The 16,842-nt window shown below is 41.6% G+C and overlaps 1 protein-coding gene across 2 annotated transcripts in view; it reads left to right on the top strand.

The window, feature by feature from the left end:
* The window catches only part of TAX1BP1 (Tax1 binding protein 1), a 112,516-nt gene that overhangs the window by 80,578 nt on the left and 15,096 nt on the right, over positions 1–16,842 (top strand). For both annotated transcript variants that reach the window (XM_074984571.1, XM_074984572.1), the window contains exons 13-16: positions 565–690; positions 3,617–3,688; positions 10,129–10,297; positions 10,655–10,797. In XM_074984571.1, the coding sequence (XP_074840672.1) occupies positions 565–690; positions 3,617–3,688; positions 10,129–10,297; positions 10,655–10,797 (510 nt within the window). The remainder of the gene's footprint in view (positions 1–564; positions 691–3,616; positions 3,689–10,128; positions 10,298–10,654; positions 10,798–16,842) is intronic.

Raw genomic sequence — 16,842 nt, 5'->3', positions numbered from 1 at the left:
AGAGACAGCTATTTAACTAAAGCATGTTTACTTGTTTCCATTAAGCATCTCAATCAGTATTTCTTGTTTTCACAAAAATATGAATATATTTGTTTTCCATGGTGTGATGTGCAAGTCAATTGCATTCAGTACTTTCTGTGGCACAGGTTGCATGTGTGCTGTTTCATTGCTGACTCGTACTGGTCCTTTGAGTCACATGGGATATGTTAGGAAACCTTTGTTTTTGGCCTTCTGGATGAAAGGTACTATGGGTGTTTTCAAGGCTCTCTGGAATGGGGATTTTTATTAAAGACCCCTTATGGTGTGGCAGCATGTCTTGAAGAGTCAGACTACACAAAAAAATAGGATAGATAAGGGAAGAGAAGAACAACAGCTTGTTAAAGATCAAGGAGGAAAACTACATTGGGCATCATTGCCATAGGTGCCAGTACCCCGTCCTCTTCAAAGCCCTACCACATAGATAGGGGCCTGTAATGAATCTGTAGGGAAGACACCTGAAATTATCTAATTCTAGGAAGCATAGATTTCTAAAATGTTAAGTGATTCATCATGACTTCTGTTTAGGAGGAGAAGATGAAGTGTAGTGTTTATGCTGATGAATTGGCCAAATTGGAGCTGAAGTGGAAAGAACAAGTGAAAATCAGTGAGAGTGCGAAACTCCAGCTAGCAGCAATGGAGGATCAGTATAAGGTAAGTTCACTGGCTGTTTAATGTGATGAATGGTACCCTCTACGCCGGGACGTACTCCAGCAGTTCTGTTGTTTAATTCTAGCAGAATGGTGCTATAGCAGTTCAATGATTTATAGTAATTCTAATAACAGAAATAATGTTAAGGAAGGAAAGCCTAGATATGGAAAATGTATTTTGCACTTGAAGAGTTAATAAATTCATTTAATATTTGTGTGTGTGTGTGTGTGTATTTGTTACTTTGTTATAATTGAGTTAGGTAGACATTAAAACAATTTTAGTCTTGCTTGTATCATAAGATATAAAGTGATAAGCACTTATAGTTGTAGTAACAGGTGTGGAGAATGTATTTAAGATTTCATGTAGCTTTGCACTGTTGTGTTGGGAGTGTAGTGATGCATAGTGTGTACATCTCTGCAGGGTCACCCGGTTTGGTTGATTCATGTGAAGTGGTTCTTGGTTTATCAGTGAATTCCCTTCGTTTAGGGAATCTCAAATGAAACTTTAATAGATATTCCCCCTAAACATGAATTCATCAGACTAGTAACCTTTGCTCTTTAGAAGCTTCATAGCTTAAAGGGGCATTGCACCTTATGCATTACTAGTACATAACATTAGTAATACTATATTTTAAACTGATTATTGGGATAAATGGCTGGAAAGAGGCAGGAATAAATTCAGACATATTCAGTCTGATGTGCTTATTTAGTGTAATTGGCATATAGGAAGAAGAGCATAAAGCCACCATTCTCTATGCCATTTCTTCTAAATTTGGGCTAAATCTAATTGACTGAACTGGTAATCTCATAAGACTAAAATCTCCTAGAGACATCAACAGATACTTAGAAATCTTGTTATCTTCTAAAAAATGTGGAATAGTGCTAAAGTAAATTGGAGAATAATGTATAGATTACTTTACGTTCACCATCGGAAGTGATGTTATACCTGTATTATAAAATGTGTTGTGACCCTATGTCTTAGTGTTCCCTTATTTTTTGTATTGTTAGTGAAAACATTTTAGAAATATATAATTAATAGCTTAATTTACTTGTTTTAGGGATCCCTTTCCAAACGTTATCTAATAGAGGCATACAGTTTTTGCTTCTAAACAGCAAAAATAGAAGAAAATTGCTAGAGAAGTCAAATAATCCCCATCTCAGACTTTCTTCACAAATATGTGCATGATTGAAATTGGGCCTTGCATCATGTTGTGAAGGTCAGCAGTTCTCCCTCTGTTGGATCAGTTTTTGGCATTAATTTCAAAACTGTCATCTTCCATGAAGGTGCAGGCTTTTACTGATAAATATTAAATCACAGATTGTTTGCTTAAGTGCACAGTTAAGCATAGTGCTCACATGAGCCCAAGTGGTGACAGTGTGTAGGGAGCATATCCTCTCTGGCATCCAGGATTGAAGTCATATGAGCACTTACAGATCAATGCTAATTTTTAAACTTTCATATGGGAGCTAATGCAAATACAGTGCAGTTTTGAGAAGAACAGTGTAATTCCCTGTAGCTGTTTCTCTGTGCTGGCTGACAGCAGGTTTTGAAAGGTCTTCAAGAATATTTCTGTGTAAGGATTGTGTTAAATCAATTTAGAAGATTTGAATTACTGTAGTGAAGTAAGTATTAGCAAAAAAATAAACTAACAAACTCCAAGCACCAAAATGAATACAGATAAGAGATACTCTTGGCCACTAGTAACACTTGCAATTCCAGGAATATTTGGTATTCCAAGAGCACCCCTAAAATGTGATTTGGGTTAAAGGATGGGCAAATCTTTTTGATAACAGGTGTAAGGGTACCAATTTAGCTTTACCCTGAAGATATTATGTTCAATCTACTACCATCACCTTGGTCTTACCTGTACAGAGTCCTAGCCATTTTGCTCCCATCCATTTCCAGTCTCAGCCAAGCACTGAAAATGGAGATGAGGTGATACGTTTATCATGTAAAAGTGTGGTGTGTTCTCCTCGTATTAATGGCATAGGAGTCCACATACTCCTTTCTAATTCATTTTCCTCACCAATGACAATGTCTACGCATTGAACAGGAAAAGGCATGAAACAGAGGGTGGTTGAACCAGACAATTTTAATAAGAAATCTTTTAGAGGAAAAATAATGGGTATTCTATCTCCCCAACTGACGTTTGTTTGGGATTTTTGAGCAGGAATGTTGGCAGGTGCGAGAACAGCAGCATCAGAGTAGTTGGTCCTTCATCCACCTGTTCTCAGGCCTCATCAGGATCAGTAATGACCTCAGCACTGCTCATTTCCTCCCTGGAAGAGATGTATCCCTCCTGCCCTTTCCCATCATGCCCTAGCCATATGTCTGAGGAAGGAATAAGAGTCCTTCTGACTGCTGAGTACTCCCAGGCTACGTGACACCAAATAAATACAAAGGCTATGTCTACACTAGCCCAAAACTTCAAAATGGCCATACAAATGGCCATTTCAAACTTTGCTAATGAAATGCTGAAATACATATTCAGCGACTCATTAGAATGCCGGCAGCTGCAGCACCTCAAAATTCATGTGGCTCGTCGCCACAGGGCTCCTTTTCGAAAGGACCCTGGCAGCTTCAAAATCCCCTTATTCTTATCTGCTGTTAGGAATAAGGGGATTTCGAAGTGCTGCGGCTGCCAGCATCCCAATGAGGCACTGAATATGTATTTCAGTGCTTTTGGGCTAGTGTAGACCCAGCCAAAGTGTTAGAAATTGTGCATGGTAAACTAAAGAAAATGGAGAAAATATTTTTTGCTAATGTTGCACAATTACCGTTAGGGATGTTGCATGTAATTGTAGTAGGTAAGAATTTTTCAGACAACAATGTGATTTTAAATTGCTGAGTGTTGTGTGTTTACAGCATAATATGTGGGACAATGATATACATTCTGTAATCTAAGTGAAACAAACTTCTTTGCATATAGGTTCAGCTGGCAGAAAAAGAGAGAGAAATAAAAGGGCTGATATCACAGCTGGAGGTCTTCACAAGTGAGAAGGTACTGTAAGAATCAGATGTTACATTTTGTGGGCTCTGGTGCTCCATAAATTCCAAGACCAGAAAAGAGTCTTATGATATTTTAGCCTGCCCTCCTATAGCAACACAGACTATTGAACTTACCCCAAATTATTGCTAGATCTTTCTTTCAGAAGAGAATTCAGGCATGATTTTAAAAATGTCAGTGGTGAAGTAAAAACAAGAAGTCTTGTGGTACCTTATAGACTGATACTTTGGAGTGTAAGCTTTTGTGGGCAAAGACCCGCTTTGCCAGATGCAATGTAGTGGAGATGCCAGAGGCAGGTACAATTGTACAGTCTCACAGAAAGGAAGGAGTCCCAGTTCGGAGGAAGACCACACTTGACAAGATCAGTTCAGTCAAGGAGGATGTGGCCAACTTCTAGCGGCTAATGTAGAGGTGTGAACACCAAGAGAGGACAAACTGCTTTTGTAGTTGGCCAGCTTATATTGAGGCTTACCAGTTAACTGGTTAATCATTAACATTCCTGTGTTATGCAGTATCAAGTCAAAAGACTTACAAAAATCTCAATTTGTTGCATCAGCGCCATCACTTGTATGGACCAAACTTATCCCATCAAAAGAAAATATCCATTAGTTTGATTGAAGATGGTTTTTGCATAAGCCCATGTTGATAAGCATTTAATTACATTGCCTTCTTTGAGTCCCGTATCAGCTGTTAGGTTATCTTGTCTGGGATTGATAGGATGAGGGATCTATAATTACCTTGAGTAATCCTGTTTGGCACATCCTGTCTTCCAAATTTCTGGAACTTCCTCAGTTCTCCAAGACTTGTTGAAAATGAACATTAATGGTCCTTTGATTTCCTCTGCTAGCTCCTTTCACTCTTGCCTTCTCCCACATGGCACCACTTTGCCCATGGATGCAGTGTTGTAGGTTAGTGGGGATGAGGGGGTCCTGGTTTTGCACAGTGGCAGCAGTCAGCCCCTCCTGCACTCCCTGTGGTGGCAGGAGCCATGGGGAAGCTGAATGCACTCATTGGGTGTACTTACTCTGTTATGCCTTGCTTCTGCTTGGCTCCTGCTGAAGTGGGGAGTGTAGCAGGGGGCAGTTACCACCCTGTGGTGCCAGGCCTCCCCCAGTGATCTCTGAAGCTGTGTCCTTGGGGGGACAGGTTATCATGGAGGGGAGAGGGTGGTATGATGATGGGAAGGGATGGGGTTCATGGGGTAGGCCCACTTTCCTCCCTTCCCTCTGCCCCAGCCCATGGCCTGGTCTGGATAATAGACCAGAGCAGTCACTCCAGATAGGACTGGCCCGTGAGCTGGGAGACTGGTATCCCATGGCGTTCTGAGATGACACCCACTTATCAGATTTCTCTGATTAAGCCAAATCAGCTCGGAAGAAGAATTTAAAGTTTTTGTCCGCTTTGTGAAATTGCCCCTGATAAAGCACCAAATATATACACTAGTCCAGAATTTATTCTATTTCCATATTACAAATGTGGTCAAGTCATGAGAACTCATGCTTAAGCTACCATTAATTTTTAGTGGGGCTGTCAACATGTTTAATTCAAAATAAGGTAATGCTTTTTTTTAAACGAATATTATTCACACATCTCTGGTGATGGGACTTAGTTGTTGGTCAGGGAGGCAGGCTCCCGCTATTGTAGCGAACAGGAGGTGGCTAGGGGCAAGAGGAACAGTATTATCCAGACCAGAGGTAAACATTACTGAAATGCCTCCTGACTCTTCAGAGACAGTCTCGTGCCCTTTCCCTCACGGTTGATCTCTTTGTTTTACATGAGTGGAAGGAAAGGGAAATTGCCAGTAGTTGTGAGGAGGTGAAGCTGGAATAGAGCACTTTAGTGCAGACATAGAGAGGGAGACCGCTGGAGTCACGGGGGGCGCCAGAAGGGGTGCGGGGCAAAAGGATTCTTCTTGTGGCAACAGCTCTAGTCAATCATGACCCTGTTAAGTGGCTTGTAAACAAGAAGCGGGGAGCATTATCTCTCATAAATGCAAACAAATCTCTCTCTAAGTGATTAGCTGAACAAAAAGTAGGACTGAGTGAACTGATTATTTTATTTTTGAGTGCAGTTTTGTTTTAAAAAACAAATTGTAAGTTACACTATCATATTTGTTAATTTTAAAAAAATTTGCAATACAAATATTAGTAGTCAAAAGTGATAATATAAAGTCAGCACTATGCACTTAATGTTCCATGCAATTGAAATCCGTATATTTGACAATATAGAAAACATCAAATATTTAATAAATGGTATTCTATTACTGGTTAACAGTGCATTTAAAACTATGGTTAATCACAGCGTTTTTGATCTTTTGGTGAATAGCCATTAATTTTTAAATGTTTGATAGTTTTCATTTTAATTCTGTGATCAGTTCTTCTAGTTCTGTGATCAGTCCCTCTATCTTTTAGGTCAAAAGCTAATGGCTGCAACATTTTGAGAGTTAGGCGATTGTCATCTATAATGCTTAGAAATTCCAAGTGATGTTTGTTAATATTGGCAACACGATACCTTCAGTATATTTTACTCAAATTGGAGTCCGCCATGACCACAATTTTTTTTCCCTATATATGTTTGCATATCGATTTGGTAATCCTATTTCTTATTGTGATTTGGTGGTCTGTAGCAGACACCCAACTACCACCCTGTCTTGTACATAACTGTCAGTACATTGAACCGTAAGCATGTAAAGTAATTTCATTCCTAATTAACAATAACTTGGAAACTGGTAATACCTGTTGACATTGAATGGCACTCACTGTCCTCTTCTTACCTGCTTAATCCTTCCTCAAAATCCGGGGTTATAAACTATTTGGCATTCCTTCATTGGAATCATCCCATATTAGATTTCGGTAATACCAACTAGATCAAATTTATGCTCATGGAATTGTTCATTTCCTCTTGTTGATTACCCAGGTTACTAGTATTAGTGTAGAAGAAGTTCAAGAATTTCTTCTTTTCATATTGTTCAATTTTTGCTGAGACTACATATCTTACCTGTTTGTCTAGTTTTGTTTGTATAACTTTCTCTTGATACAGTAGGTTTAATATATAAGACCACCACTTATAAAACACGGAAAGGTGAATTAAGTAAGAATGCATCAACTGATTTTTTGAATAAACAAGTGAGATATCTGTAAATTTTTTTCATATTCATAAAAAAAGAACCCTAAAATAAAAAATAGTGTAACATCCAGACCTCTAACTTGATATTTGGAAATGCTATGTTTAGAAATAAATGGTTCTGTAATAGAATTCCAGGACATTTAATCTAGTGAAATTTGTAAGGCAAAAATATTTATATACACTGGCTGTTTACAATTAAGTATCATTCATACACTCTTAACTGATTTTTTTTCTCCTTAGAAATTGGGATAATCGTGCATGTCAAAATCTAGTCTGACATCTCAGAAGTGTAGCGCATGTCAGCTATAGTTGGATAAGTATCAGAGAGGTAGCCATGTTAGTCTGTAGCTCCGAGAACAGCAACAAGTCTTGTGGCGCCTTGTAGACTAATAAATATTTTGGAGCATAAGCTTTTGTGGCCAAAGACCTGCTTCATCAGATGCGTGTCCACTCAGATGCATGAGTTGTTCTCGAAACTACAGAGTAACATGGTTACGTCTCTGATACCTGTCTGATCTGATGTTTTTCCTCTTTTGATACCTACTGTTGATGATAATGGGCCATTTCCACCTTGCTGAATAGACCTTGTCAGCTCTGGCCCTCCCTTTTTCTGGGACCCCATTCTTTAAATACTCCCCTGAACCCCACCCCCGCCATACATCTGATGAAGTGGGTCTTTGCCCATGAAAGCTTATGCTCCAAAATATCTGTTCGTCTATAAGTTGCCACAAGACTTCTTGTTGTTCTTATAGTTGGATAAGTTATTTCCACTTTTTTGTTTTTTATAATGAGACACATGCATTCACTACTAGTGTTGATTATTCCCCCAAGCAGGCAATAAGAGAACAGATTGTCAGATGTTAGTGTGATCTTGATGATAGTCTCTTCAGAGTTGTAGTTTATCTCTGAGGACATTTATGTACCTTCAAATGCCATTAAGAAATCCATGCTGAAATATTAAAGAAGATCGTCTAATGCTGAAGGTATTTTCAGTGTTTTGCATTGTGATGGGTTCTGCACTTGTTGACAGATTCTAATGTGCCTCAGAGACTTATGGAGGCCCTTTCACTGCCTTGGGTCCATTCCAAAGCCACGGGTCTCTGCCTACTGAGCTGTTCTCATCACAGGCAAGTACTTGTGGGTGGGAGAAGCAAGCCCCCTTCAGCAGGTCTGAAGGCTCTTCTCCTCCCACTAGGGCAGCTCTCCAGGGGGAGGGTGGCAGGAGCCCAGACCCACCCACTACTCCTCACCACTTGCCTTTGGCAGCTTGCTCCTGTACCTTGCTGCACTCACCTTGCTCTTCTGAACGTCCATTCTGTCATCCGCATGTGCCTCTCAAATCCCTTCTGCCTGGAGGGGAAGCCTTTTACGCAAGCCAGGAGGCCTTACTGGCAACAGGTGCCTGATTAGCCCCTGTTGCAGGCTGACTCCTAATGAGCCCCAACTGTTTGAGTGGGCTGCAGAGTGCCACAGTCTGAGCCTAGGTGGGTAACAAGTTTTATCCAGCTCCCAAAATACTTGCCCTCTAGGAGGCTCTTGCTGCGTGCAACCTGTGGTCTGCCACAGCATGGTGCTTAATTAATAGGTTTTCTTATTCTGCTTCCCAGTACACTGTCTGAAGCACAGTATGATATGCTAGTAGTGTTTTATTAAAAATATGTATACATTCATTACATGTTGTATGAGCAAATCAAGATGGAAGAGAGAATATACATGAAAAGCACTCAGCGTAGCTGTTTTATTTCCTTAACAGTGATTCCAATTAATTTCAGTATAGAGCAAATAAGGTGGAAAATCAAAAAATATCTTATTTTTTTCTCAAACAACCAAAAAAGTCTGATACTGATTTTTGTACAAAGGAATAGCCAAGAAAATTGATAGCTTTCTTTTTCAAAACTGTCTGTACTGTGTTTCTCTAATCCATAGAGAAGCTAAATAAAAATCAGGGTATTGATGTAGCTATTTATGTGGAGGGAATCTTTTTGAACAGCACACATAGGGAGGAGGGTGCAATGTAAAAATATTGTATGAAGCTTATAAAAGCTTGTAATATAAATATCTGTAAATTTCAAGGAAGAATCAAAGTGCTGTGTTAGACTGGAACCATGATTTAAAAGGCTAAGCATAGTACAGTAAACAGCTTTTCAATTTATACACCATTATCCGTGTTTGTTTATACAGGTCACTAAACATAGTATGCTAAAATGTTCATTTGTACTCTCTTCAAACCTATAAAATTACTTAGTTTCTGTTTTATTTACATACTTATATAGCCTTTGATTTTTTTTATATCAATCTCTACCCTTGCAGTCCAGCTTATGGCTAAAACTATTTCATAGCACCTTTTACAAGCAGTTTGATGTACATTCTATTTTAATCATAGGTGATGCTGGAATTACAGTATTAAATGCCATCATGTTTTTTAGCAAAAAAGTTTCCATACTGTAGAGAGAGAAAATTATAAGCATATGGGACATTTCTACTTTCAGAAATGTCTCAGACTTTTCCAAAGACTTTTCCATTGTACTTTGAACTTCTTTTAATTGCTCCTTGGGGTTTATAAACAAATGGCCTACAAATTGTAGGACAGAAAAAATTAGGACAGTTCTGACTTTCTCTAGTTACGTTGATTTGTGTTTTTCTCTCTAGCTTGAAATGGGTGGAATGAAGTTTCGTCCATTTTAAAATTCTTCCCTTACAGAAAATAAGAAACTTTAACCCAGTGGGATGGAACCTCAGATGGTATACATTCAGATAGCTGTTGTTTAAGTCAATGGACCTACCCTTCTTCATATATATACACCAGTAGATTATCCAGCTCAATATATTTAGTATGTTTTGAAAATACTTTTCTTTTGATAAAAGTGCAGCAGTGCATCAATCCTAGACCCAATTTCTTCATATACTGTAACCAGTGTGTTCCTAAACTATAGTGTGTTTGAGATAAAACAGGAATTTTATTTTTGAATTTTTCACAATATGCACATCATCTCAGATGTAAAGAGATCTGGTAGAAGTAGGAGAGCCTCTGTTTTGTAATTTATGACTTGGCTTTTTTTATTGAGTTTGAATTGATTGATAGAACTTGAATATAATTCTTATAAATTACCTTATTAAATGTAAGGATAATAAAAACCTGGAGGAGTTTTTTAAAAATCACCTCAGATAAATCATGAAAGGTAGGTCTGAATATAAGCAGATAAATATCTGATTTTTTTTAGTTGCAGTGTTTGAAATATTTCATCAAACTTAAAATATTTGATTTAACTCCATGTGTTAATTACATTTTAAATTTTTTTGTTAACTAGGAACTTGGTCCAGAAAATCAAACTGCAAGGATAATTAAGGGGGAGAATTCTCCACAAGATTTACATTTTTTCAATCCATACTCTGAGAACAGTGGACTGGTTTCTGCAGTGCCAATTGGGCTACCAGTACTGCAGTTTGGAAATCCTTATGCAACCCAGGAAACAAGAGGTTTGTAAAGTTTTATTGTCATTTTATTTATATAGAGACAGGATAAGACTGTTGCGTCCAGCCATGTCCAACACACACATCATTTGCCAGGATATCATTAGTAAGTCTAATGCTAGTCACTAAAAGGAAAACGTTCAAGAGGATGCAAGAACAATGGTGCATTCAAACCTAAGTTTGTTATAGTTGTGGATTCTGTTTATCAGGGTTTAGTTGAGAACTCTTAATTTTATGAACTATAAACTGAAAACATTGTGAAGTCTTTAATTATTATTTTGAGATGAGAAAAATGTACTAATTGTATTGAACAGAACTTTTATACAATAAACAAGAGGTATGTTCTTCTCATTTTTATGTCAGATGGAGCAGATGGTGCTTTTTATCCTGAGGAGATCCAAAGACTGCCTGTAAAGACTTCCTCCTGGGAAGAGAACGTAGTCTGCAGTCAGCCTGCTCGCAACCTTAGTCGCCCTGATGGTCTGGAAGACCCTGAAGACATCAATGTAAGTTAGCTTACTGGGTCTTAGATTTTTCCTTGATTTATTCATTATCATCCAGGAGCTAACAATTGTTTGGATATAGCAATCATTTAAAAATTCAAGTACACTTAAACAGCCTTTAAATTTGGAACTGAAATTTAGTTGAAAAATATCTGATAAGCATTATTTAAGGTGAAAAATGTCTACATAAATTGACAATTCAAGTCAGAAGTCTCTCTTGAATTGTAATACCAGTATATTTGGTTTTGGAGTCATAACCATTGATTGCTGTTAATATTTAAAAAGAAAGAAGTTAACTAATTTCAGGTCATACTGCTATTTCAATAAAAACCATATTCTGTTTAACATCGTGTGCATGGTGTTTCTTATAGAATACAGGTGTCTTTAATTCTCTCATCAGCTTTTATTTTGTCTGCAGTTTCAGTTAAGTTTTCACGTGCTGAAGGGTTGTGTTGACATTATTTTTGAATTCAATGTTTAGCATCTAGTTTATGCAAAGTATAAATTTGTGAAGGTAAATTTGAAAGCTGTAGAACAAAATAAATATTTAAACAGAAAAGAATTAAATGTTGAGACAATTTCTGTTTTATCACTTTTTCGCCATTAAAAGTTTAAGTGGCAGAAACTTATGTCTGTCACACAAAACAGGGTAGAGGAAAAATTTGTATTGTTTGCTAATATGCTTTCCAGGCCTTCATAGTGAGATGCTACTGGAGATTTCTGCCATATTGGGTGAAGGTCAGGCTAAGCACAGGTTAAGGGAGCATGCCTGGGAAAGGCATGGCACCTAGCACCAACACTATGAGATGCCTAGAGGAGAGGGTGGCGGCACAGACCTTCCAAAGGGTACGCAAGAAAGACCTCTGCTGCTGCTTCGAGTGATTGCTCATGTGCATTCCAATTTGGGTGTGCGCCGAGCGCATGCCCAGTTGCTGGAAACTTATTGCCCTAGACGGTAGCCCAAGGGTCAGTGCGGCACCCCCTGATGTGGCGCCCATATGGCCGCCCATATATTCGCTGCCCACCCCGCTCAGTTCCTTCTCCCCATGCTGTCGGTTGCTGTAGCTCCCTCATTGTTGAGAGTTCGCTGGTAGCCTTTATTGTTTTAATTAGTTGTAAATAGTTTAGATATAGCACCTAGTGAGCTGAGGTGGGTCTTTAACCCCCTCGGTGCCAGGGGATGCCTGGTTCTCCAGGGTTTAAAAACTGTTCAAAATGTGGCAAATGTATGCCCAAAAGCAACCCGCATAGATCGTGTTTGAGTTGCCTCGATGAGACTCGCCTCTGGGAGCGCTGCTCTATTCACAAGGCCTTCAGGCCCAGAACTTTAAAAGATAAGAGTTCAATGGCTGAAAGTTCTTCTAATGGAATCAACTCTGTGCCTGGACATTTCCCTGTCAGGAACTCAGAGCGCCAGAAAGTTCCTGGCACTGAGAGCAGGCCTTGGTGCCTAGCGCCTCCTGGCGCCATAAGAGCCAGTCCCCGGTGCCTCATAAAAAGAGAACACGGGACCGGGGTCAATCCCAGGAGAGCAGAAGGTGAAGACAAGCTTTGGAGGAGTCCACCAGATCGCACCATGACCGGGGTCATGAAGTGCGGGAGTCGACTCCGATGTGAGGCGGGAGTCCACGCTCTCCCAGGCTGCCCTCGATGCTGGAGGCCTTTAGCTATGACAGATCAGGAAAGGGATCTTGGAGTTATAGTGGATAGTTCTCTGAAGACATCCACGCAGTGTGCAGCGGCAGTTAGTAAGGCAAATAGGATGTTAGGAATTATTAAAAAAGGGATCGATAATAAGACAAAAGATATCATACTTCCCCTATATAAAACTATGGTACGCCCACATCTCGAGTACTGCGTGCAGATGTGGTCTCCTCACCTCAAAAAAGATATATTGGCATTAGAAAAGGTTCAGAAAAGGGCGACTAAGATGATTAGGGGCTTGGAAAGGGTCCCATATGGGGAGAGGCTAGAGAGACTGGGACTTTTCAGTTTGGAAAAAAGGCGATTGAGGGGCGATATGATAGAGGTATATAAAATCATGAATGGTGTGGAGAAAGTGAATATAGAAAAATTATTTACCTTTTCCCATAATACAAGAACTAGGGGACACCAAATGAAATTGATGGGTAGTAGGTTCAAAACTAATAAAAGGAAATTTTTCTTCACACAGCGCACAGTCAACCTGTGGAACTCCTTGCCCGAGGAGGCTGTGAAGGCCAGGACTCTATTAGGGTTTAAAAAAGAGCTTGATAAATTTTTGCAGGCTAGGTCCATAAATGGCTATTAGCCAGGGATAAAGTATGGTGCCCTAGCCTTCATAACAAGGGCAGGAGATGGATGGCAGGAGATAAATCACTTGATCATTGTCTTCTGTTCTCCTTCTCTGGGGCACCTGGCATTGGCCACCGTCGGCAGATGGGATGCTGGGCTTGATGGACCTTTGGTCTGACCCAGTATGGCCATTCTTATGTTCACTGCGGCAGTTCTCCTGCAAATTACGCTGCCGCTACAGACGACGCACAGGGAGCCTTCATTACTCTTGTTCCAGGCGCCTAGTCAGGCTCTAGGGACCCTGGCACGGTTTCTGATGCTGGTGAGACCCCAACAAATGGTTGCCTCCCTCGTTGCCATGCAGGCAGTGCAGATTGCACAGGAACCGGCGGGTGGTGCAGGACCCTCAGCACCGCCTTGGTCATTGGTGTCAGGGTCCGCGTTGGAGTTGGACTTGTTTTACTCCAGCTCGGCTCAGAGCGGGAGTATGAGGTTATCCCGACACAGCAGGTACTGACACCACTCCCGACACCTCTCAGAAGGAGAGTGGCAAAGGCCCCCCCACGGGGCACTGCAGTGGCCCTTCTGGACCCCGTGGGCGATCCCCAAGGCACAGGGGCGGGATGCAGGACTCCCATTCAGAGTGCCTGGCACCCCTCAGGTGCCGAGATCAGCACCAACCGCTGCTTTGGGAGCCCTGCTGAGAGAGCAAGTGGAGTTGTTGGCACCAATAACGGTGCTGACATTGGCACCGGTGCAGTTGGAGGCAACCCAAGCATGCGCACTGCCCCTGCAGGCACCGGGAACTGTGGTCCAATGGGCACTGGCATCAACAGAACCAGTGCCGTCCCAGGTGCAGAGTGGCCCCATTGTCATGGTATCATACCAGAGACCACTGGGGGGCCCTTTACCCCAGGTACCGAGCACAGCACCACAGACTACAGTGCCAGGGACTCAAATGGAAGTGCCAGAACAAGCCCACTGGCGCAGGGGGGAGGATGTGATGCCTTGATCTTCGTCCTCCCCAGATGAGACGTTCTCTGAATCCTCTGCACCCCTGGTACTGGAGGATGGAGGGGCGTACCATCAACTGTTAAGAAGGGTGGGCCAGAGTCTGGGGGAGCAGGTGGAAGAGGTCAGGGATGAAATAGACCCTGTTAGAAACATCCTCTCAATGTCTGGACCATCCAGGGTGGCACTGCCCATTATAAAGACAATTGCCAACACACTGAAGACAGTGTGGCAGACCCTGGCCTCAGCCTTGCACATGGCAAGGAAAAATGAACACCGGTATTTTGTCCCGGCCCAGGGAAGTGAACATCTGTTCACACATCCTCCCTGACTCCCTTGTTGTGGATGCTATGAACAATAGAGAGAGGCAGAGGGTTCAGGGGCCCTCCCCTAAAAACAAAGATGCCAAAAGACTAGATCTGTATGGTAGGAAACTTTACTCTACAGGTGGCGTAGAGTGGAGAATCGCTAACCAGCAGGCCATGGTTAGCAGGCATATGTACAATACGGCCAGCTCCATGGACTGTTTCGCTTAAAAAAAAAGCTCCAGAGGAGACCCTCGCAATTATAGACCGATAAGTCTAACATCAGTACCAGGCAAATTAGTAGAAACAATAGTAAAGAATAAAATTGCAAGGCACGTAGAAGAGCACGAATTGTTGGGCAAAAGTCAGCATGGTTTCTGCAGAGGGAAGTCGTGTCTAACTAATCTATTAGAATTCTTTGAAGGGGTTAATAAACATGGGGACAAGGGGCACCCAGTGGACATAATATACCTAGATTTCCAGAAAGCCTTTCACACGGTCTCACACCAGAGGCTTTTATGTAAATTAGGAGGTCATGGGATAGGAGGACAGATCCTTTCGTGGATCGGGAATTGATTAAAAGATAGAAAACAAAGGGTTGGAATAAATGGTAAATTTTCACAATGGAGCGGGGTAACTAGTGGTGTTCCCCAGGGGTCAGTCCTGGGACCGATCCTGTTCAACTTGTTCATCAATGATCTAGAAAATGAGGCAAGCAGTGAGGTGGCAAAGTTTGCAGATGACACCAAGTTGTTCAGGACAGTCAAAAGCAAAAGGGATTGTGAAGAACTACAAAAAGATCTCAGCAAACTGAGTGATTGGGCAGCAAAATGGCAAATTAAATTTAATGTGTGTAAGTGTAAGGTAATGCACATTGGAAAAAATAACCCAAATTACACGTACAACATGATGGGGTCAAATTTAGCTATGACAGATCAGGAAAGGGATCTTGGAGTTATAGTGGATAGTTCTCTGAAGACATCCACGCAGTGTGCAGCGGCAGTTAGTAAAGCAAATAGGATGTTAGGAATTATTAAAAAAGGGATAGATAATAAGACAAAAGATATCATCCTTCCCCTATATAAAACTATGGTACGCCCACATCTTGAGTACTGTGTGCAGGTGTGGTCTCCCCACCTCAAAAAAGATATATTGGCATTAGAAAAGGTACAGAAAAGGGCAACTAGGATGAGTGGGGGTTTGGAATGGGTCCCATATGGGGAGAGGCTAGAGAGACTGGGACTTTTCAGTCTGGAAAAGAGGCGATTGAGGGGCGATATGATAGAGGTATATAAAATCATGAATGGTGTGGAGAAAGTGAACATAAAAAAAATTATTTACCTTTTCCCATAATACAAGAACTAGGGGACACCAAATGAAATTGATGGGTAGTAGGTTCAAAACTAATAAAAGGAAATTTTTCTTCACACAGCACACAGTCAACCTGTGGAACTCCTTGCCGGAGGAGGCTGTGAAGGCCAGGACTCTATTAGGGTTTAAAAAAGAGCTCGATAAATTTTTGCAGTTTAGGACCATAAATGGCTATTAGCCAGGGGTAAAGTATGGTGCCCTAGCCTTCAGAACAAGGGCAGGAGATGGATGGCAGGAGATAAATCACTTGATCGTTGTCTTCTGTTCTCCTTCTCTGGGGCACCTGGCATTGGCCACTGTCGGCAGATGGGATACTGGGCTGGATGGACCTTTGGTCTGACCCAGTATGGCCATTCTTATGTTCTTATATTCTTAACTGCTCCCGCCAGACGCCAGGTTGGAATTTGCGGCTCTGGTAGTGGAGCAGAGACTCGTATCTAGGGCAGTACTGCAGGCTGCCGTAGATGCAGCTGGTGCAGCCACCAGGGTCATGGCCTCGGGTATAGCCATGAGGATGGGGGGCATGGCTTCAGGTCTTGGGACTCTCACAGGAGGTGCAGCAGTCCATTCAGGACCTACCTTTTGAGGGCCCCTCTGTATTCTCAGAAAAAATGGGCAAGAGACTTCATAGCATGAAGGACTCACGGACCACTGTATGCTCACTGAGTCTATACACACTGGCAACCCAGAGAAGGCATTTTACCCTGAGGCCCCAGTTCAGACAGTTCCCGCAACAACAAAGGAGTGGGAACAGGAGAAAGGGCTGTTATAATAGGAGGCATCAGGGTCAACAGACACAGGACCAGGGCCACCCTAAACCCCCACCAAGTCTAAACACCAATTTTGATGGGTCGATGGGGAGTGACACACCGGCCACCCTCACAGTTCCAGCTCAGTGCTTATTCTCATTCTGCCTATCCCCATTCTGCCGTACATGGTGCAGCATAACTTTGGACCTCCGCATGGTAGAAAAGGGAGATGTTACCCAATTTTCTTCTTACCTCCCCTTCCCAACCCCTTTCCCCATCCCTTTTCAGGGACCCCTCTCATGAGAGTTCTCAGACAGGAGGTAGGAACCCTCCTCCAA

The sequence above is a fragment of the Carettochelys insculpta genome, chromosome 2 (assembly GCF_033958435.1).
Source record: "Carettochelys insculpta isolate YL-2023 chromosome 2, ASM3395843v1, whole genome shotgun sequence".
Taxonomy (NCBI): Eukaryota; Metazoa; Chordata; order Testudines; family Carettochelyidae; genus Carettochelys; species Carettochelys insculpta.
Note: the sequence above shows the minus strand (reverse complement) of the source record. Positions and strands in the feature narration are given on the sequence as shown.